The sequence below is a fragment of the Pneumocystis carinii genome, assembly GCF_001477545.1.
Source record: "Pneumocystis carinii B80 chromosome Unknown supercont1.15, whole genome shotgun sequence".
In the NCBI taxonomy this organism is placed as follows: domain Eukaryota; kingdom Fungi; phylum Ascomycota; class Pneumocystomycetes; order Pneumocystales; family Pneumocystaceae; genus Pneumocystis; species Pneumocystis carinii.
Window position 1 is genome coordinate 128048 of NW_017264727.1, and position 20363 is coordinate 148410.

Here is a 20363-nt window from a genome sequence, read left to right on the forward strand (position 1 = left end):
ATACCATTTTTTGTGAACTTGAACGAATTCATTGATAATAATATATAAACGAGAATGTTAAATATGACAAATGTTTAAATCTATTTAGAAAACAACAAAAACTAAAAATACATAAAAAATAAATATATAACTACCATAAATATGATAAAAAAGGATAGATAATACCAATAGATATATTTAATTAAATGTTTAACATGAAAAAACTATTAAAAATCATACAATTTATATACTAATAAGAAATTAAACTATCGTAATAATTAAATTAAATGATTTAATAAAGAACCTTGATACTAAAAATACCTGTCCTAAATATTTCAAAAATATGATAAGAAATGCAATAAATACCATAAAATTATTCATTATAGAATATTTAAGATCCAAAAACAAATTATATTGTTACACATATAAGTTTTAATTTCTCATTTATCAATATCAATAGGGACATTTCCACGAAACCTCTTTCTCATATCAAGCTAAAAAAACTAAACAAAAAAGATCAAAATAACAACAATTCTACCATTCCTCTTTTGCAATTATATAAACTTCTCTTTAAAAGATGGCATTGTAAAGGCACAAATTCTAATAATTCAGAATTAGATAAACATTCTTTTGCAGAATTTCCATTTTTCATACAATCCGAATTCGAAATACATAATGCTAGAGCTTTTCGAATGTCATTACATGAACTTGGCATACTTAAAATTCTATATTTTTTTCGAAAAGTCTTAAATATTAATCGTAAGATATTTTTATATTATAAAATTTTAAAAATTCAATTTTATATTTTTACATATATTTCCCCTTATAATCTCATAAAATATATTAAATACATTTTATATTTTAAAAGCATTTTAGTATATTCTTTTTAAATTATAACCTATAAATAATTCTAAAGACTTTAAGATAAAAACAATAAGGTAATTTAAAGATATTTTTTTAAGAAAATATTATAAAAACATATAACAGTGTATCATTAAAAAGTACATAGTTAACCATATACATTTCTTAATATTTAAAAATATATACTATTTTTTTATAGTATTATTTAAACTATTTACATAAAATACATAAAAATATTATTAAACTCTAAAAATATAACCAATAAAACATAAAAATATAAAATTATTATTATATATATAATTTATTTTAATAAAATTAATAAGAATATTGCATAATAAAAACTTTAAAAATCTAAAATAATTAAATACGTTAGATATTTAATTATAATTTATACTTGATTTATAATTTATTATTTTCAGGTATATCTCTAACAACAATATAAACAAAGAAATATCATTTGAATAGTTTCTATTTTAGCAATATAAATTTCTACTATGTCAATCAGTGAATTATGTCCTAGTTATAGCTCATTTTTTGGATTTGCAGGAGTAGCTGCAGCGGTACACCCATTCTCTATTTCCTTAAACTAATTTTAAATTTCATATTAGATGAGTTTATCATGTAGTCGAAATACTTAGTTATTCTGTAACTAATCTTAACTTAGCCATTGGTTCTGCCTATGGAACAGCAGTTTCAGGAATGGGAATTGCAGGCATTGGACAATTTAAACCAGAACTAATTATGAAAGTAATATTTAATATAATTATTAATATTTATTTAAAAATCATATAGAGTTTTATTCCAGTAGTTATGAGTGGAATAATTAGCGTAATATTTTTAAAGATTAATATTATTCAGCAATATCTTATAAATATAGGTATATGGCCTTGTCGTATCTGTGTTAATAATAGGAAATCTTTCACCTATAGAAAATTACTCACTTTTTAAGTGAAGAAGCATAATCTTTATCAATTAATACTGATTATAAATAGTGGCTTAATACATCTTGCAGCAGGACTCAGTGTAGGAATGACAGGGATAGCATCCGGTTATAGTATTGGTATTATTGGTAATAGTGGTGTACGTTCGTATATGCTCCAGCCAAGAGTATTTGTTTCTATGGTATTAGGTAATAATTAAAACAATAATTTTAATAATATTAACATAACTAGTGTTGATATTTTCTGAAGTATTAGTAAGCTATCTAAATATAAAATAAGATATTACTAATGATAATTCTATATTTAGGGTCTTTATGGGTATATAAAATTAATAATATTATTAAAAAGTTAATATTTTCTAGACTGATTGTTTCTCTCATTTTAAGTAAAATGCCTTTTTTATTTATATTTATATAATTTTCTAGATACAAAAATCTCTAATGAATGTTAAATATTATAAAAAATAACATATTTTTTTTTATATGTAGATCTATATTTTTTTTAATTTTACAAATAAATCTATGAAATCGATAATCAATTGTTTTTTTTAAAAACACTACGAAAAATAAAATGCTATTTCCAATTCCTTTAAATCTACAAAGATTAAATATAAAAATCTGAGAAGAGTGGGATTCGAACCCACGCAGCTTTCGCTATCACGAATCACGTAAAAGTACACGGCCTGAACGTGACTCCATAACCACTCGGACATCTTCCCAATTTCTTAATCACTAGAAAAATGAATACTATAAATCTATATTAAAAATTCAAGACATTTCAAAACTATGTTTTTTAATATTGAACATATATAATTATAATTTATGTTTTAATAAATCATTATTTTTTCTATTAAATCTTTAATTATTTTTAAACTTTTCATGAAAAATTATAATATATAAAATTATTTATTATTGAAACTTAAAAATAAACACTGAAATATTTTTTAATTGAAACATAAAATCAATTCTGTATCTACCAAAAGTTATCATTTCTACTGTTATTTTTCTTTTTAAATGAACAATAGATTCAAATTATTAAAGTGTTTATAATTTAAGAAATCAGTTTAGATATATGCTACTTTTAATTATCATTATAAACTAAAACACATTGTTTTGAAATTAATGTCTATTATAAGTTTTATAGAAACTTCAAATATAATAAAGTAAATCTTTCTATAAAATAAATTATATTCACTAAAATAAATAGACACTAAACTCTTTAAAATAATGCTAAATACTAAATCAAATAATTATATTAATACATATATGTTCTGTATTTACGAACTTTAAAAACAATTAATATTATATTTAACATTATAAATACTATAAAAACATTCAACAAATCCATAATTATTGTGTACAATACAAATATAGCTTCTATATATATATATATAAGAAATTAAATAATCAAATATCTATAATTTTCTCAAAGATTAAGTATTTTTTCCTCAACAAATATTAACTAAGAGAAGATATTTTGCGTTGCATTTTTAAACTTTCCCAGCAATCTAAACTAGCAATTTTATCAACACCATCATCATCTGTATATGCATACAAGCACTCTCGATAATTATCATGCAACTTTCGTATATTATGACCAAGAATCACTTGTACTAATGCAGTTGTTTCTACATGACGAATTTCAATAAATGAATCTTCAAAAGCAAGTAGATATGGATAAAAAAGAGCTTAATATATATTTTAATAAACAATTTTGTTAAATTAACATAAACTCACCAAATGATGTAGGTAATCCTTCCCAAATAATCATCCAATCATGTTTAGTAGCCCATCCATTTTTATCCACAAAGAACGCCATCTCTAAAGAAGTATCAATATATACATATACAATATATTTCAATACACACCATCATAACAAAGTAAAAATTTTAAATTTAGCCTATATATAGCAATAGGTTTTATGTTTTCTTTCCGAGTAACAAAATCCAAAGAAGTATCGGCAGGATCAAGCAAAGATTGAGTTTCAAGATTCTCTAAATTGACAACTTCAAATCCTTATAATAATTTTAATAATAATTAGATTTTTTTAAAAACCAAACCTTTTGGAGATCCAACGCAGAGTTTATGTTTCAAAAAATGAACAGATGTAGATTCAGTAGGAATATAAAATTCCTAAAAAATATCGAATAAATATTATATATACAAATACAATGAATATATAAAATACCTTAAAAACTCTGAGAACATCCTGTCCCCCTTGAAGCAAAAATCTAAATGGAGCCTGCTTTTTACCTCGACAAACATTATCAATAGGCTCCAATATTTTTATAGTTGAACTCAAGACAGAACTTTTAACCACGCAAACTAATAACTTACCAAGACAAAGTCCGGATCTAAAGAAATTTGCATGCCCAGCTATTTTTCTGGGACGTTTATTTGCTAAAGTTGTATCATTTAAATCTAATGACTCCAAAGGATACGAATAAAGAGTTTTATCTGCAAGAACTAACAAAATCGAATATTCTTCAAGAACATCAACTTGAGTAACACCATTTATAGCAAGAACCCTAACTGGTATAGCTTTTGCAGAAGAATTTGGTTTACGATCTGATACATAAACACCATTTTCAGTACCATATATTAATTTCCGGCCACCATCTATAAAAATAATTAAAATTTATCAGGAATAAAATAAATATTATAAAACCAAAAGGAGCAACACATGCTACTTTATTTCCTCTTAAAAAATATTTCTCACAGATAATTTGTCGTTTAAAAATACAACTTCTTTCTTTAAGACTTCTTTGTTGAGATTCAATATGTTCAGCCCATTTTTTGCGACTTATAGATGTCGTTGCATATAAAGTAATCATATAACCTCTACGACCTAAATGAATGAATGTAATTGCATATCCCTTAGAATTATCATTTTTATGAGGAGTAGATCTTAATGTTGTATTAAGCAGTAAAGGCGTTCTTTTTGCAACAAATGATCTCTCAGAAGGTTCTTCAGACTGCGATATAATTAAGAGTTCAAGAGGTATAGGCTTGAATTATAAGCTAAATACGATAAAGAAAAACAAAATTCTTACTTTGCGATGAACCTTATATTGCTCACGCTTTGTCATTTTAACCATTAAAAGAACATGATCAAATAAAAAAACTTGAATATCACTACCAAAGTCCATACTTGCACTAGAAACACTCCTTTTTTTTAATATCCCTTTAAAAATAAGGCGACGATTTTCATCTGAAAGTTTCAAATCGACACTTTCACCAGGCTTAAATATCAATTGTTTGCTTAATTGCATTAAATTAAAGCGATTTTCAGCCTTTCCAGATTCAATATTTACTTTATTAAGAAATTCTTTAACAAGTTTAACAGCTTTCATAAGATCGCCCTTATCTGGATTATCATCTGAGGTGCTTTTAGCTACCGCTTCCAAAAGTAAAGGATACCGTGCAAGACGTGTAGTGGGCTTTGTTAAATAACCATTTAACTCAAGTTTCCGTGATTCTCTTAGTCTTTCAGTTTCTTCAACAAATTTTGAAAAAACAGGATTTTCTCTTTTTTCTTTTTCAAACTCATATTTTCCATGAAGCTGATTTGCACCATATCGAATAAATGGATCAAAACGAGGCACATATTCAAGAAATATATCACCAATACGATAAATAACATTATGTTGTTGCTGTCTTTTAGTTAACGCCTCAGCCAACCGAGAATTAACAGCATGAACATCCATAATATTAGAAAAAACAGCCAAAATAAACTTTTCTTTACGATATTCGGGTATTAGATTTCCACACCGTAAAGGTTTCATCCAAAACTAATATTGATTAGGAAAAGTAAAAATATATTATTTATAACTTACATCTCTAAGATACTCGAGGTCTTTTACAAAATCTCTTTCAGTATAAATAACCTCGCATATTATTTCTTGCCTCTTTCTTTCTCGTTCATTAAGACTATCTGCAATCTCTCTTGGTACGCTTTGTATCCACAATTTCTGTTCTTTTTCAGTATCGTCTAATCCACTTAAACTATAACGAGATTCCACCCTTTTCAAAGCTGAATGAGGCTTCATATTTAATCGTGCTTGTTGTTCGAAACGCCATGGACAAGATATAGAATAACATAACTGATCTCTTACACAAGTTGGAGAATAACATTCAGTAAGCAATGTAAAAACACCATTGGGAAGATCAACAACATCATTTTGAAATGTTTTTAGGCAATTTTTTGAAGCAGTAAAATCAATACATAATAGTGCTGAATGAGAATTTGATAGACGATTGTCATAAGATGTATTAAGATCACCCTGAGATAAAACCTTAGAAGTTAAAGAATTATTTAAATCATTTTTATTTGTCTTCAATTGAGCATTGATATCTGAATTGGAAAGAGAAGACAAGCATTCTCTAAACTGATATACTTCATTCGGAGAATCACGAAGACGATGATCATAAGTTACATCGTGAATAAATTTTTGAGCATCTAATGATCTTCCTAGAAGTAAAGCTAAATTGCGATCCATAGTCCTAATAATTTGAGAAATAACATCTACAGCTTCACTTCCTGTAAAAGCATCCTTATATGTCAAACCATCTTTTAATCTATCACCCAATATAATTCGTTGTCTAAAAGCCTCTGCAACACACGAAAGTAAAGCCGGATAAACTGCAGGGAAAGATTTTAATGTTTTTGTTGAAATAAAAGAAGCATTAGAATTAGAATTCTTCGATCTATCACTACTAAATAATTCATTTCTAGGTGTTAAGGCATTATATAGTGACCATGTCCTGTTATTGTTAGATATATTCTCAAGTCTTTGGCCAGGATATATATTATAATATACTCCTAAAAAATTAATAAATAAATTAACAGCTATACTATATCTTTACCACGTATATTTTCTCTCCAAGAATCACTATTGAAAACTTGATTTCGAAAAGAATCTTGATTTTCTATATTCCTAATATTATTAATACATGATATAAAATTGTTACATTCATACTTCATAGCCATAGATGATTCCGGCTGATGATGCTGCAATAAATATGTATCATTCTCAGAACATTTAATAATTTTATCATCATATATTTTTTCTTGAGAAACATCCGTATTTTGCCCTGAATAACTTTGTAAACAAGCCTCTGCATTCCCAGTACCTTTCCCAGAGATCTGGCTAGAATCATGATATAAAGACATATGTTCAGCATATTCAAAAGACTGCCTAGGAGAAAAACCCTTTTGAGAATACAAAGAAAAAGAATTCAGATAGTATTTTGAAGATGGCCTAGAGGATTGTGCATGATCAAAATCGGTATAAGTTCTTGAATTTAACGTATTTATATTCGAAGATGATTGATTAAATCGTGCTTTATACTGGGACAGAGAAACTACTTCGGCATCAGTATAATGGTGTTGATTTATATTAGTATCTGAATGATGCATATGAAATTGTTCACTATAAGATCTTCTTTCATAATATTCGGGGATATCCTGACTGTTAGAACAAGATTCCAAAGGTATATATTGCTCTTTAGCATAGGTATCAGTCAAAAGTTCATCATTTTTAGAGATTGCCATATTATTATTAAACGATAAACCATGATTTAAATTGGATAATTCTGAATGTTTTAGATATCGATCATTCATATTCAAACAGTAGAAAAGCTGTTTAAAATCTTCTTTAAAAATGAAACTTAGAAATCACTAAGAATTCTTCCAAGAACTATTGATTTTAATTTTTCTCGTAATCTTTATTATATTCTTTTAAAAACTCCGAAATATTTCTTTAACCTAAATTACTAAACTCAACAAAAATCCTAAGCTTTTATTACATAAGCAAAACCCTATTATCACCAAAAACTTAAAATACTTTTCAAAATTAATTTTTTCGCAATTTTAAACTAAATTATTTCAAAAAATATTCAATTATTTATATAAAATTATTTAAATAATAACAATAAATACATTAAAGTATTTAAATATATTTAAAATAACCATACATTTAAACCATGTTTCTTTCTATAAAAAAAAACTATATAAAATCTTTCTGTTTAAATCTTTTAAAAGCCAAGCAAGCATTATCATACTCAAAACTACTTGAAATATACTTCTACTTATCGCATTCACATTTTATAGCTCATTACTTTATAACTCATAATAAATTAAAAAAAGTAGAGATACAAAATTTTAACAAATAAAATAATCAAGCACGTTCAATAGCAAAAATATAAGTACTCAATATTATAATAAACATTTTTTTTAGGTTATAAAGATCAAAGAATATAATTATAATATATATATTAATCGATACACAAGCTATTATTTCTAAATTATTTATATCTATTTGCAATTGCAAGATCTATAGTATTATGTTTTTAAAAACACTTAAAGATATTTATCAAACAGATTCATTTATTTAGAATATATATACATCATAACAATTTATAAAATATAAAAAAGTTGTAATAAAGTAAATTAAAAAGAATAATAAAGAACTTAAATATATAAAAAGCATCGCAAAGCATATTTCAAAGGCTATATCTTATTATTTTTATAATATTTTCTAGATTTGATGATAAAATACGAAATTACCAGCCCGTATTAATTAATATATAAAAACATTAAAACCCATGTCAAATATCCGCTAATGTTAACAATTAAAAAAATTAAAGAATTGTAGAATTTATAATGCCAAAAATCCGAAAAGACATAACACTTTTATCTTTAGTAGTATCATTATACTTGTTGGTTGCATATTTTATTTATCCATTGAGCACGAATTATACAAAATATCCAAATCTATTATCAAAAACCAATGTAAACATAAAAAAACAAAAAAGAAGAGATTATTATTCAGGCAAATTAGAATATGGAAAATTTTCTCAGTTGCATCGCATGACTATGTTTTCTACAAAAACTTTTGAAAATAAACCAGAAACTCTTCATGAACATTTAGCATTTCAATTTCCGTATATAGAACAAAGATTTCCAGATTATATATGGCAATTCTGGAAATATGAGCCCTCTGATTCAAAATTTGATTCTAGATTTCTTCCATTGGAAGCTAGCTGGAAAAAATATCATAATAATAGTATTTACACGGTAGGTTATTAATAAATATTTTCTAGATATTAAACTTTTTTTAAGATAGTCAAAGAAGAATATGCACATTATCTTATAAGACATCTTTATTTATCCATTCCAGATGTTATAAAAGCTTATAATGCGCTTTCAACATCTATTCTTAAAGCTAACTTTTTTCGTTATCTCATTCTTTTTGCTAGAGGTGGTATTTACAGCGATATTAATACAGAGTTATTGCTTCCTGCATCTGATTGGATTTCAGATTCGATACAGCTTTCATCCATTGGTCTTATTATTGGTATAGAAGTTGAAACAACCAATCAACCTAATTCAATGCAAAATAATTCTGAATTTTTACGGTTTAGTAGTAGAACCATTAGAGCAAAACCGGGACATCCTGTTCTTCGCGAGATTATAGTGAATATTACTGAAGAGATTTTGAAAAAAAAAAGCACTAACAAAAATTCTTTAAAGTCAGCACAATTTATAAATTCTACGTTATGGACAAATATTATTATTGATTATCTCTCTTCTGATGCTGTTAGCTCTTCTAAAGTTAAAAGTGAAGATATTTCATATTCTTACTTATCAAAAATTAATAAAGAAACGACTATAGGCGATGTCGTTATTTTACCAATTACTAGCTTTTCTCTTAATGAAAGATATATATCAAGTAAAGCATCAGAAAATCCTCAAGCAATACTTAGGCATAACTTTAAAGATATCAAGGAACTTAATTAAGCTTGTCAAAACGATTCAAAGATTTATTAATATTACAAATATATCAATATTCCTCTTATCGGAGTTTTTCATTTACTAATTGTATGATTAAATAAATTAAGATCTTTTTGGCATTGTAAATAGATAGAACTTTGATTGTTTATATGTTTTTAATATATGATCTTATATTTAAATTTTTATATTCGTGACATTTTTTCGAATATAAAATCATTAAAAATACCTTATCCCATTAAGTAGATTTATAGATGTAACTATGTTATCCTCTAATATGTATAAATCTTAAATTTGCTATTAATACTCAAAGATTATACATTTAAAATTCTAAAAACGTCTTTAAATAAAATAAAATATATTTAAAAAAACTATTTAAACTAAATATGATAAATATAATTTTTTTTAGTATAAATCTATATGTTCTATTACTAAAATAATATAAATATGTCTTAAATATTAAAATCATTTTAAAAATTAACAAAATATCTCAAAATCACATTAAAACAAAAAAACTAACATATTAATATACAGATATATTATTTTTCAAAGAAAAATAATAAATATAATGTATTCTAATCAATCTTTTTCTAATTAATTTTCTAATAGTGAACGTATTTTTTTTAGATAATTATATAAATACATATAAAAATAATCAACATTAATTAATATACAAAACTATATCTAAATTATTAATAAACATGTAACATTAATCCTAATTAATTAAATATACTATAAATTAATCGTTATAAAATGATTTAAAAGTAATATAAAATTTCAAATACTATCTTTATGATATTTGTTTAAAAATATTTAAAAACAATATATATAATATAAATAATTTCCGTACTTTTACAACTAATATATAAATATCTTAAATTTAACCAAAAATTTAATTTAAAATATCTTTAAAATTTAAATAATCTCATATATTTTGTAAATTCAAATCCATCTTTAATAAAGAAAAATGAAATATCAATAATCCATATAAATATAAAAATTATAGATTAGAAATCTCAATATCATTTAACAATATAAAAAAACAAATTTCTTTAAAAAACTAAATCAAAATATAATGCCAAAAACAAAATAAGACATAAATATACTTAACAAAATCTAAAAGATCATTTAAATGCTTTTAACGCATTTTCTACGTCAAACATCATTTCTATCACCTTTTCTTCTTGCCATTGTTGCCCTATAACTTGAACACCCACAGGAAGGCCATGCATTTTATCAGGATTATATAATGGTTGAGATGATTGATATAGTTTTTGATGCATTATCCCATCCCATTTTTTATATTCATCAGATAAAACATCTATTGAGGAATCTACAAATGTTACTGGCAGGCAACCAACTGAATAATTCAAAAGATTATAAATGAAAGTTGATGCAGCAATAGGTGCAACATTCATTGTTCCATTATGAGGTAATGCAGGAAGAGGATTACTAGGAGCAATTATACCATCAAGTTTATAATGATTCCATATTTTGAACCATTCATTGCGATAAAGATCGCGTCTATGAACAAGATGACAATATTCCGTAAACTTCTTTCTCCCTGATGCTTTAAATACAACAGAAAGCTTTAAATCACAAATAATATTTTCAATTATATATCCAATAATAGATTTCATAAAATAAGGAATCCAAGTAGACAAGACAAAAAGTCGAAGATTCTTCTCCAATGGGTCTTTTTTAATGGCATCATAAATTTTTTTATACCCATCACTAGATGACAAACCTTCTAAATTAGATAAAATATCAAAAAAACCTCAAATACCAATAAATATTTCAACAGCATCTAAAGAACTAGGAGGACGTATTTCAACAACTTTATGACCAGCAGCTTTAAGTGAATCAACTACCATACGAACTGCTCTACGACATGCAGGAGATGTTAAAGTAAATCCATCTAAACAAAATAAATACGAAATCTTCATTTTCCCAATTTACCTTCAAAATAATATCCAAATACTTTTAAATTATTTTCTGATTGTAATGGTTCTTTCCATGGTAAAGGTATACATGAAAAATCATATAATTCAGGTCTAGAAAGTAATACAGTCTAATAAATTCATTAAAACATACTTTTCTCTAAAATATCATACCTTAGTAATAAACTTTAAATCTGAAATAGATCTCGTCATAGGACCAGAGACAACAGGAATTCCCTCAAAACCCTCAACAATTCCAAAATGTCCTTTTGAAGGAAATCTATAAGAAGAAGGCTTTAAAGAATAAATACCTGAATTGTTAACAACTTTTAATTTATACAAAAACATACCACAATAATGTGCAGGAATTCTTAGACTACCACCAATATCACTTCCAAAACCCAAAGCAGATGAATTAGAAGAAAGTGAAGCAGCTTCACCACCAGAACTACCACCACATGTATATTCAGAAGAAAATGGATTTAGAGTTCTTCCAAAAATAGGATTAGAACATTCAAATGTAAAAAGCGATTGAGGAACATTCGTCTTAAAAAGAATCACTGCTCCCATATTCTTTATCATCTTTACAAGAGCAGAATCATCTAATGAAGGTTTACAAACAAAAGTTGAGATTCCAAGAGACGAATCATATCCACTTATATTATATGTATCTTTAAACGACACTGGAACACCTTATATACTCTTAGCAAAAAAATCAACATAAAATATTATACCATGAAGAGGCCCTCTTGGTAACTTTCCAAGTGACAATTCCCTATCTAAAAGAATTGCCTGTTCTATTGCTTCAACAAAAAACACTAAATCCTCAATATCTCATCTAATTTCATCAACAACTTCACCTTCTGTTATAAAGTTCATCTTCTCATTATTTCGAATACAACTGCGAATATAAGCCTTTACAACATTCTCTGACGTCCATCTAGATTCTCTTTCTGCTATTTTCTTTGCTATTGTTTCTGCAGAAGCTGTAAGAAATTCTTCATCTCCATCTTCTGGAAAACTTGATCCAACTAATACCATAGCTTTTCGAATAGCTGCTTGTCTTTCTTTCTGCTTGATCCTCTTAAAATTTTGAAAGGAAACCATTTAATTAACTTTGATTTTCTACTTTAAATAACTGCTTAAATCTATATAAGAATATCCGTCTAACGATTATCTTGTACAAAAAGCTTTATTATTATATTTTTATAATTTACTAATAAAAACAGGAGAAAACAAGGAAAAACAGGATTAAATCTATTAGAAACACTATTTTTAACGAAAACAAAGATTAAATTTTATGTTTAAAAAGTTTAAATTAGAAGTTAGTGAGTTATTAAGAAAACTCAATACTCAAAAAATTAAACATATATAACTCAAATATAAGTCAGAAATAGTATTGGATTTACTTATAGGAGTGATATTTTAAAAAGGAAAAGAATAGATATAATTTTTAAATATTAATCATAATTACTTGAAATTATAAGAATGGTGAAAAATAGAGAAAAATCACAAAATCAACAAAAAAACAAACATCAACCTTTTTTAAAGGCAGATATAGTAATTGATGATGGTAAAACAAAAGATAAAATGACACATGTTTCAGAGAAGGTTAAAAAGACAAATCAGAAGAAGGACAAAAAAATATATAATTTTAATTCAGATGAAGATGATCAATATGATATTGATTGTAAATCAGAAGAAAATATAGAAAATTATGTAGAAAAATTGAAAATAACGAAGAAAAACAAGGAATCTAAAAAAAATGTATTTAATTTTCTTAATGAAGAAATTGAAGAAAGTGAGGATGATGTAAACGATGAAGAAAATATTTCAAATCAAACTCAAGAAGCGAATCATTGGATGCATCCGCGTAGTGAAAGTGTCTTAAGGAATCTTGAAAATCTTTCTACGGAGGATTTGGCAGAAGATGGACGAATAACAGGAACAAAATCATTAAAAAAAGAGATTAAAGATCAAAAACCAAATGAAAATAAAAAAACTAGAAAAGAAAGGTATAATAAATCAAAGAATTTGATGAAAAGTATTGATTGATTGATTAGAAAAATGGAATACAAACAGAAAATGAATGAAACTAAAACGTTAAAAAGTAAACAAAATGGAGAGAACATACTAGATGAAAATAAAGACAGGATTGCTACTATTTATTCGCATGCTTCAGGATCTTTAATAACCTCAGAAGAGACACAAATAAGTAAAGCAATAGCAGTTACAGGAAATTTAGTGTCACCACTGAATTCAAAAAATCTTCAAGTTGATAAAATAACAATACAAGCATATGGAAAATTACTTATAAAAGAAAGCGAGCTAAATTTAATTAATGGAAGAAGATATGGATTAATAGCACCGAATGGGGTATAAAATATCAAGTAGAAACATATATACTAATATTTTTAGAGTGGAAAATCTACACTTATGCATGCAATTGCATCTAACCTTATTCCAAGACCGCCTGCTCTTGATGTTTATTTGCTAGACAAAGAATATACGCCTACAGAGATGACCTGCATTCAAGCCTTATTAGATATTAACGAACATGAGAAAAGATGTTTAGAAGAAGAATTAATTAATCTATTAGATGACCCAGATGAAAATTATCTACGTATTAGTTCTATTGAGCAAAGAATTGGAGAATTGGAAACAGGCGGGTCTGACCATAAAGCTAGACATATTTTAGAAGGTCTTGGTTTTACTGAGGAAATGATACAACAGAAAACTTGCGATTTAAGTGGTGGATGGAGAATGAGAATATCTTTAGCACGTATATTGTTTGTCAAACCTACTTTAATTTTGCTTGATGAACCAACTAATCATCTTGATTTTGAAGCCATTGCATGGTTAGAGGACTATCTCGTTCATGAATTGAGCGGCCACACTCTTCTTATGACATCGCATTCCCAAGATACATTAAATGAAGTCTGTACAGATATAATACATCTTTATAACAATCATCTTTATTATTATTCAGGAAATTATGACACATTTAAAAAAATAAGAAAAGAGAAGGATATACAAATTATGAAAAAAGCAAAGATAAAAGAAAACAAAATGGAAATTTTGCAGAAAAAAATGAGCATGACAGGAAACAAACAACGGGAACAAGCAAAAAGTAGAATTGCTACAATGGAAAAGAAAATGGAGAAAGATAAACAAAAAAATAAAGTTTTGGAGGAAGAAATTGTAAAAGAAAAGAAGTTAATTATTAGGTTTGAAGAATGTAGTGGAGGAATACCATCTCCTGCTATAAAATTTAGAGATGTTTCTTTTGGATTCCCAAATAAACGCCTTCTTTTTAATAATCTCAATTTTGGTGTCGATCTTAATTCTAAAATCGCATTAGTTGGTCCTAATGGCGCAGGAAAAACAACACTAATTAAGCTTTTGATGGGAGCTTTACAACCAATTTCAGGAGATATAACTCGTCATCACCATTTACGTATTGCTCAATTTCACCAACATATGAATGATCAGCTGAATTTGGATATTTCAGCAGTACAATGGCTACATGAAATATCACCAGAACGTTCAGAAGGTTCTATGAGAGGTTTTTTAGGAGGCTATGGGCTTACAGGAAAAAGTCAAGTTGTACCTATGAAACAATTAAGTGATGGACAACGACGAAGAGTTTTATTTGCATTTTTAGGGCTAAAAAATCCTCATATAATTATGTTTGACGAACCCACGAATGCGTAAGTTCTTAAAATTTAAAAATCAAGCTCAAATAAAATTAGGTTAGATATCAATACAATTGATGCTCTAAGCGATGCTATCAATAATTTTAATGGAGGCGCTATTATAATCTCTCACGTAAATATATCCTCTTTTTTTATATCTAATTGTAACAAATATAGGATTTTGTACTAATTAATAGAGTAGCAACTGAAATATGGGTTATAGACAACGGAGAAATTAAGGTATGGGATGGAAGCATAAAAGAATATAAAGAAAGCTTGAAAAAGAAATTTCAAGAGAAAAGAGAAAAAGAAGCAGAATTACTACTTTAAAAAACTTATTAAAACACTTTTTAAAGATGCTAAACATGTATTTTTATTATTCGAAGACACGCATTATTCTATAATTTTAGACTTTATATCAAGGTTCCATAATTCTAACCTTTGAATATGAGCATATTTCTATTTATTAATCTATAAACCGTTTCAAATATAATATCCGTATAATTAAATATTAATAGGAAAAAAAAAGATATGTAGTATTATTTGTATAATATTTAATTATATAATAAAATTTATTCTAAAACGAAAACATCAAACACTAATCTATTTGAGATTAAAATATAAAAAATAGATATACTATTTCAATAATTATTGAATAATATAATTATTAAAAGTATAAAAAATATTAAACCAAAGGTTTTCTACAAACCCATAATTGCATAGGAGTAAATATTTCCTTTTTTCCAGCCTTTACAAGGGAATCCGCGGCAACCAACAAAATGTCATTAACTTTTTTACTACCTTTTGGAAGAAGACCAATGAATTCCATAAGTCCTATAAAAGAACTAATAAGCCATTTCCCAATTGTTGTCATACGAGCAATCGAAATAAAATCTCTGAACGATCTAACTTTTCTCAAATCACCATCGAGATAATAATACCATGGGAGTGGGCTATTTTTTGTAGAAAGCTCCTCAGAATGAATAATTTCAAATCCTACTTTAATTAAGGCTGCTTCTGCTTCTCCAATTTTAGAAATTTTAGGGATAGAATCACCAATCTCAATCCCATATACAATTTGTTGATGTTCAGGGTCATTTTCATCATATTTGTTAAGCATAACCCATTCATATGAAGCATAAAGACCTCCTGGCTTAAGGACTCGATAAATTTCTGAATAAACACCCTCTAAAGAAGGTGCATGAATTGTTGCTTCAATAGAGTATATTTTATCAAATGAATTTTCTGGAAAAGGCATTTGCATAAAATCACCCTTGATAAACTTTAATTTATCTGATAATCCCTTTTTTTCTGAATAATATTTAGCTCGCTGAATTTGATACTATAAAAAATATCAACTATAATAATATTTTCTAAAAAAAAATACATCATTATTATTTAATCCCACAATATTTGCACCCGTAAAAACAGAAATCTGACATGCAGGTCCACCTACCCCACATCCAACATCCAATACCGTTTCGCCTTCACGTATTCCAGCATGTAACGCAATATAGTGCTCATGACGAGCAATTGCCTGGCTAAATGATTCGTCTTTTGCAAAACGGCAAAAATGAAATGATGTTGACCATCCATATTCATAAAAATCAGTAACCTAACCTTTTTTAATAATATTTCAATAAAAAAATATCTTTCTACAAGATTATAATAATGACGAGTAAGAGTAGCATAAAACTTAAAACGCTCCTTACAATATATTAGACAGTATATAAAAAAAAACTCCCATTTACTTGTTGATGAATATCATTCTTCTCTGAGGTACATTTATCACCCCAAAATCCAAAATACGAATCTAGCGCTATCTTTTGTGCTTCTTTATCCTTCCTAAAAGATGAAAGCAATCCCCGTTCTTTTGCTGCATCTTTCCCATGCATAATCTCTGAAAACTCCCGATCCTTCTCTATATCAATACGTTCAAGTTCAAAAGACATTATTATTAAATTCTTGAGCTATAATAATCAGAAAAACACATAAAAAAAACAAAAATTACAAAATACCTAGTATCTATAGTTTTTTTCAAAACTTCTCAAGTATATGGTAAAAACCTAAACCTGAAATATATTTTTACACAAATCCAGTGGAAAATAAAGTTTTTATAATATAACTAAGTTTTGAAACAATTTCACTAAGATTTTTACATATATAAAAACGTTTTTAAATTTTAATATATCTTCAAAAAAAAAAATCATCCATACATTATGAAATTTTTTAGTAATATATTTTTATAAATTAATAAAGAAATCTAATAGAAATCCATAAACTTCTATTAAATTGGTTATTTATTATAATATTTTTATGTTAATTTTTCAATTAACTTTTTTTTTGGTGATTTAACATATAAATTTTATATTAACATATAAATTTTGTTAAAATATAAATTTTTAAAAATAATAATAAAATTGATAGAAAAACTAGAAATAAAAGCATAAAACATGTATAAGTTGCTTAGTAGAATCATATGAGCTATTAAAAGTGAAGAAAATCCAAAAAAAATTTTTCAAGCATTTTGGAATTTTTATTGAAAAGATAAATAAAAATACAAATATGTAAAACAGATCACAAAGAAGAATCATATAATGATGAATTTTATATGTTTTAAATCATATTTAAAGTTATAAATGTAAAAGTTTATACTTTGTAAACCTAACCTATCGAAAAACCGGTCATTATATATCAAAGATAAAATTTAACAAACATTAAGATTAAGAAGAAAAATAGTAATAATTTATTAAAAAAACACAAAATACTAATTATTTATAAAAAGGAAAATCTTAAAATAGTTTTTGGATTTTTTTAATACTAAAAATTGAAAAAAATAGACGAAATCTATATTTTGTTGAAAAAGTAAAAATAAGAATTAATTGTATAAAAATAAATCAAACTGGTACAATCAGGATCGTATTCAACAGGTCTTTTTAGGTATGATACTTTTTCTAGCAAAAAAAAGGGAAAAAAATATAATGAAATATATATGTTATAATATTAAAAAAAAGAAGACAAAAAGAAAAAAATAGAAGAGTTAGGACGAATATATAAAAAAAGAAGATTTTAAGCTAATAAGGGGATGATTTATGACTAATAATATGTTTATTAGGCGTGCTCCTATGCAAACCATTAAATGTGTCGTTGTTGGGGATGGCGCGGTTGGTAAAACGTGTCTTTTAATATCCTATACGACAAACAAATTTCCTTCAGAATATGTTCCTACTGTAAATATTTCTTTATTTTCCTAATAATTTTTGGGACTGATTATGTTTCTAGGTATTTGATAATTATGCGGGTTAAAATTATTGATTTTCAACGCTTTTTTTCTAATTATTACATATAGTTACCGTAATGATTGGAGAAGAACCTTATACTTTAGGACTTTTTGATACAGCAGGTCAAGAAGATTATGACAGATTGCGTCCCTTATCATATCCACAAACGGATGTTTTTCTTATTTGCTTTTCTGTTACTAGTCCAGCAAGTTTTGAAAATGTAAGAGAAAAGTGGCATCCAGAGGTTCGTCATCATTGTCCAGGAACACCCTGTCTTATTGTTGGTACACAAATCGATTTACGAGATGATCCTATGATTGTAGAGAAACTCAGTCGACAAAGACAAACCCCCATTACAAAAGAATTAGGTGAAAAACTTTCAAAAGAATTGGGTGCTGTAAAATATGTTGAGGTTTATAAATATCATTTTATTTTTTTATAAATATAACATAATATATAGTGCTCAGCTTTGACTCAAAAAGGATTAAAAAACGTTTTTGATGAAGCTATAGTTTGCGCACTTGAACCACCCGTTACGAAGAAGAAAACTAAATGTCTTATTTTATAAATTTAATTTATTGACAGACTATTGTATTTCATCAAAGCGATTAGTCTTTTCTAAAAAAGCTTTATTATTTTATATTTGACATCTACTAAATATTATAATTGGTTTTTATTTGTTTTTCATATATAATTTAATCATAGAAATTCCTGCGCTTCAAACTTTAAGATATTTTTATGATATCTTTTTTTAAAACAAAAACTATGATCTAAATAATTTTCATTCAAAAGTAACAAAATATTATGAAAAATAAACTAGTTTATAAACTTTTTTTTCTAATTTATCAATTTGACAAATTATACTTGAATTAACATATCAACCTCCGTTTTTTTTAAAGATATTTTCCTTTTAAAATAACAACATTTTCACAGAGAAAGACCTTATAAAAGACATAAAACAGGATTTTTCATTAGTAAAAGTTAAATTTCCTTTTTTTTCCCGCTAAAAATCATCAATATTTAACAAAATATGTCAAATTTATAAGATATATATAAATACCAGATATAATATGCCTCGACCAATTAGACATCCAAGAGACTCAATAATTTTAGAATATTCACATTCATTTTCATCTGGACCACAAGCATCTTCTACACCGACTCAAGATCCATCTAATATAACATGGGTATCAGATTTATCTCCTATTGCAACATCTACATCAAAAAAAAAAACAGTTATGCAAGAAGATACATCTCCAGATCCATTTGGATTCCAAGAAATTCGAGGAATTCGTTCAACATTTAAAACAATACACTCAGAACTATCACCAAAAAATTTAGAAACTAGTGAAAAAGAAACATCTTCAGATTCTTTATCATCACAGGAAGAAAATCTATCTTCAAGATCTACAGATGAGGAGGAGGATTTAAAATTGCCATCTAGGAAAAAATCTGCAAGAATTAAACCAAAGGATTTAAAATATGAAGAAAGTGAAGATGAAGAATTACCAAAAAAAAGAAGGTATACTAGAAAATATCAAAATATCACAGAAAACATAAGAGAAGAGAAAGAAATATATGAAAAAGATATAAATACATATGATTCTAAAAAACAAACCATGTCATCAAAAGATATCATAGAATACTTTCGTGAAGTTGATAAATTTGAATTAGATGTAGAAGATGTTCCAGCAGACTATACTAGTGAGAACTAGGCAATCTATATAATATAGGTTTAGATATAACACCAACAAAATACAAGAATTTACAAATATTGTTCAAATTTAAATATCATCAATTTGTTTTTAACCATTTATTCAACATCAAAATAAGCTATATATCATAAATATTCTTTTATATGGTAGCTAAATAAAA

General features: G+C 26.1%; 9 protein-coding genes and 1 non-coding gene across 10 annotated transcripts; 5 read left to right on the forward strand and 5 right to left on the reverse strand.

The window, feature by feature from the left end:
• Nucleotides 1–374: 374 nt before the first annotated feature.
• Nucleotides 375–729, reverse strand: T552_03160 (hypothetical protein). The gene is made up of 2 exons (XM_018371674.1): nucleotides 518–729; nucleotides 375–473 (listed from the first exon to the last, which is right to left on the reverse strand). Exons 1-2 carry the CDS (start codon nucleotides 692–694, stop codon nucleotides 420–422), a joined length of 231 nt encoding a protein of 76 aa, XP_018224467.1. The 5' UTR covers nucleotides 695–729; the 3' UTR covers nucleotides 375–419.
• A 605-nt stretch (nucleotides 730–1334) lies between these two features.
• T552_03161 (V-type proton ATPase proteolipid subunit 2) lies at nucleotides 1335–2232 on the forward strand (the record flags this gene model as incomplete). Its single annotated transcript, XM_018371675.1, has 10 exons — nucleotides 1335–1400; nucleotides 1449–1461; nucleotides 1505–1587; nucleotides 1633–1668; nucleotides 1718–1788; nucleotides 1833–1969; nucleotides 2013–2035; nucleotides 2089–2099; nucleotides 2144–2166; nucleotides 2207–2232. 10 exons carry the CDS (start codon nucleotides 1335–1337, stop codon nucleotides 2230–2232), a joined length of 489 nt encoding a protein of 162 aa, XP_018224468.1.
• Nucleotides 2233–2399: 167 nt separating this feature from the next.
• Nucleotides 2400–2499, reverse strand: T552_05046. Its single transcript has one exon. It is a non-coding gene; the product is annotated as a tRNA-Leu (tRNA).
• A 700-nt stretch (nucleotides 2500–3199) lies between these two features.
• Nucleotides 3200–7449, reverse strand: T552_03163 (hypothetical protein). Its single transcript, XM_018371676.1, has 10 exons — nucleotides 6760–7449; nucleotides 6647–6717; nucleotides 5617–6602; nucleotides 4834–5571; nucleotides 4449–4788; nucleotides 3969–4399; nucleotides 3841–3913; nucleotides 3649–3795; nucleotides 3518–3601; nucleotides 3200–3468 (listed from the first exon to the last, which is right to left on the reverse strand). The coding sequence occupies exons 1-10, from the start codon at nucleotides 7401–7403 to the stop codon at nucleotides 3239–3241; spliced, it is 3744 nt and encodes a 1247-aa protein (XP_018224469.1). The 5' UTR covers nucleotides 7404–7449; the 3' UTR covers nucleotides 3200–3238.
• Nucleotides 7450–8398: 949 nt separating this feature from the next.
• Nucleotides 8399–9627, forward strand: T552_03164 (hypothetical protein). Its single transcript, XM_018371677.1, has 2 exons — nucleotides 8399–8858; nucleotides 8904–9627. The coding sequence occupies exons 1-2, from the start codon at nucleotides 8445–8447 to the stop codon at nucleotides 9579–9581; spliced, it is 1092 nt and encodes a 363-aa protein (XP_018224470.1). The 5' UTR covers nucleotides 8399–8444; the 3' UTR covers nucleotides 9582–9627.
• Nucleotides 9628–10654: 1027 nt separating this feature from the next.
• Nucleotides 10655–12665, reverse strand: T552_03165 (hypothetical protein). Its single transcript, XM_018371678.1, has 7 exons — nucleotides 12373–12665; nucleotides 12247–12330; nucleotides 11863–12204; nucleotides 11687–11823; nucleotides 11532–11643; nucleotides 11359–11490; nucleotides 10655–11319 (listed from the first exon to the last, which is right to left on the reverse strand). The coding sequence occupies exons 1-7, from the start codon at nucleotides 12617–12619 to the stop codon at nucleotides 10697–10699; spliced, it is 1677 nt and encodes a 558-aa protein (XP_018224471.1). The 5' UTR covers nucleotides 12620–12665; the 3' UTR covers nucleotides 10655–10696.
• Nucleotides 12666–12954: 289 nt separating this feature from the next.
• On the forward strand, nucleotides 12955–15583 carry T552_03166 (hypothetical protein). Its single transcript, XM_018371679.1, has 5 exons — nucleotides 12955–13527; nucleotides 13576–13888; nucleotides 13931–15222; nucleotides 15265–15340; nucleotides 15385–15583. Exons 1-5 carry the CDS (start codon nucleotides 13001–13003, stop codon nucleotides 15535–15537), a joined length of 2361 nt encoding a protein of 786 aa, XP_018224472.1. The 5' UTR covers nucleotides 12955–13000; the 3' UTR covers nucleotides 15538–15583.
• A 263-nt stretch (nucleotides 15584–15846) lies between these two features.
• On the reverse strand, nucleotides 15847–17254 carry T552_03167 (sterol 24-C-methyltransferase). Its single transcript, XM_018371680.1, has 5 exons — nucleotides 17226–17254; nucleotides 16959–17177; nucleotides 16867–16914; nucleotides 16595–16822; nucleotides 15847–16549 (listed from the first exon to the last, which is right to left on the reverse strand). Exons 2-5 carry the CDS (start codon nucleotides 17157–17159, stop codon nucleotides 15893–15895), a joined length of 1134 nt encoding a protein of 377 aa, XP_018224473.1. The 5' UTR covers nucleotides 17160–17177; nucleotides 17226–17254; the 3' UTR covers nucleotides 15847–15892.
• An 840-nt stretch (nucleotides 17255–18094) lies between these two features.
• On the forward strand, nucleotides 18095–19101 carry T552_03168 (cell division control protein 42). Its single transcript, XM_018371681.1, has 5 exons — nucleotides 18095–18147; nucleotides 18323–18437; nucleotides 18490–18508; nucleotides 18557–18900; nucleotides 18949–19101. The coding sequence occupies exons 2-5, from the start codon at nucleotides 18333–18335 to the stop codon at nucleotides 19054–19056; spliced, it is 576 nt and encodes a 191-aa protein (XP_018224474.1). The 5' UTR covers nucleotides 18095–18147; nucleotides 18323–18332; the 3' UTR covers nucleotides 19057–19101.
• A 411-nt stretch (nucleotides 19102–19512) lies between these two features.
• T552_03169 (hypothetical protein) lies at nucleotides 19513–20249 on the forward strand. Its single transcript, XM_018371682.1, has one exon. It carries the CDS (start codon nucleotides 19559–19561, stop codon nucleotides 20201–20203), a length of 645 nt encoding a protein of 214 aa, XP_018224475.1. The 5' UTR covers nucleotides 19513–19558; the 3' UTR covers nucleotides 20204–20249.
• Nucleotides 20250–20363: the final 114 nt, after the last annotated feature.

Bases quoted from the DNA above. Each gene is read 5' to 3' on its own strand.
- T552_03164 (XM_018371677.1), top strand. From the start codon at position 8,445: ATGCCAAAAATCCGAAAAGACATAACACTTTTATCTTTAGTAGTATCA. The intron at 8,859-8,903 runs GTAGGTTATTAA...ACTTTTTTTAAG, and splicing joins ATAATAATAGTATTTACACG to ATAGTCAAAGAAGAATATGC.
- T552_03160 (XM_018371674.1), bottom strand. From the start codon at position 694: ATGCCAAGTTCATGTAATGACATTCGAAAAGCTCTAGCATTATGTATT. The intron at 474-517 runs GTAGAATTGTTG...TAGTTTTTTTAG, and splicing joins ATAATTGCAAAAGAGGAATG to CTTGATATGAGAAAGAGGTT.
- T552_03165 (XM_018371678.1), bottom strand. From the start codon at position 12,619: ATGGTTTCCTTTCAAAATTTTAAGAGGATCAAGCAGAAAGAAAGACAA. The intron at 12,331-12,372 runs GTGAAGTTGTTG...TTGAGGATTTAG, and splicing joins GATGAACTTTATAACAGAAG to TGTTTTTTGTTGAAGCAATA. The intron at 11,824-11,862 runs GTATGTTTTTGT...TTAACAATTCAG, and splicing joins AATTCCTGCACATTATTGTG to GTATTTATTCTTTAAAGCCT.
- T552_03163 (XM_018371676.1), bottom strand. From the start codon at position 7,403: ATGAATGATCGATATCTAAAACATTCAGAATTATCCAATTTAAATCAT. The intron at 6,603-6,646 runs GTAAAGATATAG...TTAATTTTTTAG, and splicing joins TTGGAGAGAAAATATACGTG to GAGTATATTATAATATATAT. The intron at 5,572-5,616 runs GTAAGTTATAAA...AATCAATATTAG, and splicing joins ACCTCGAGTATCTTAGAGAT to TTTTGGATGAAACCTTTACG.
- T552_03166 (XM_018371679.1), top strand. From the start codon at position 13,001: ATGGTGAAAAATAGAGAAAAATCACAAAATCAACAAAAAAACAAACAT. The intron at 13,889-13,930 runs GTATAAAATATC...TAATATTTTTAG, and splicing joins GATTAATAGCACCGAATGGG to AGTGGAAAATCTACACTTAT. The intron at 15,223-15,264 runs GTAAGTTCTTAA...AAATAAAATTAG, and splicing joins TTTGACGAACCCACGAATGC to GTTAGATATCAATACAATTG.
- T552_03167 (XM_018371680.1), bottom strand. From the start codon at position 17,159: ATGTCTTTTGAACTTGAACGTATTGATATAGAGAAGGATCGGGAGTTT. The intron at 16,823-16,866 runs GTAGAAAGATAT...AAAAAAGGTTAG, and splicing joins CTCGTCATTATTATAATCTT to GTTACTGATTTTTATGAATA. The intron at 16,550-16,594 runs GTATTTTTTTTT...TATTTTTTATAG, and splicing joins TGGGATTAAATAATAATGAT to TATCAAATTCAGCGAGCTAA.
- T552_03168 (XM_018371681.1), top strand. From the start codon at position 18,333: ATGCAAACCATTAAATGTGTCGTTGTTGGGGATGGCGCGGTTGGTAAA. The intron at 18,901-18,948 runs GTTTATAAATAT...CATAATATATAG, and splicing joins GTGCTGTAAAATATGTTGAG to TGCTCAGCTTTGACTCAAAA.
- T552_03169 (XM_018371682.1), top strand. From the start codon at position 19,559: ATGCCTCGACCAATTAGACATCCAAGAGACTCAATAATTTTAGAATAT.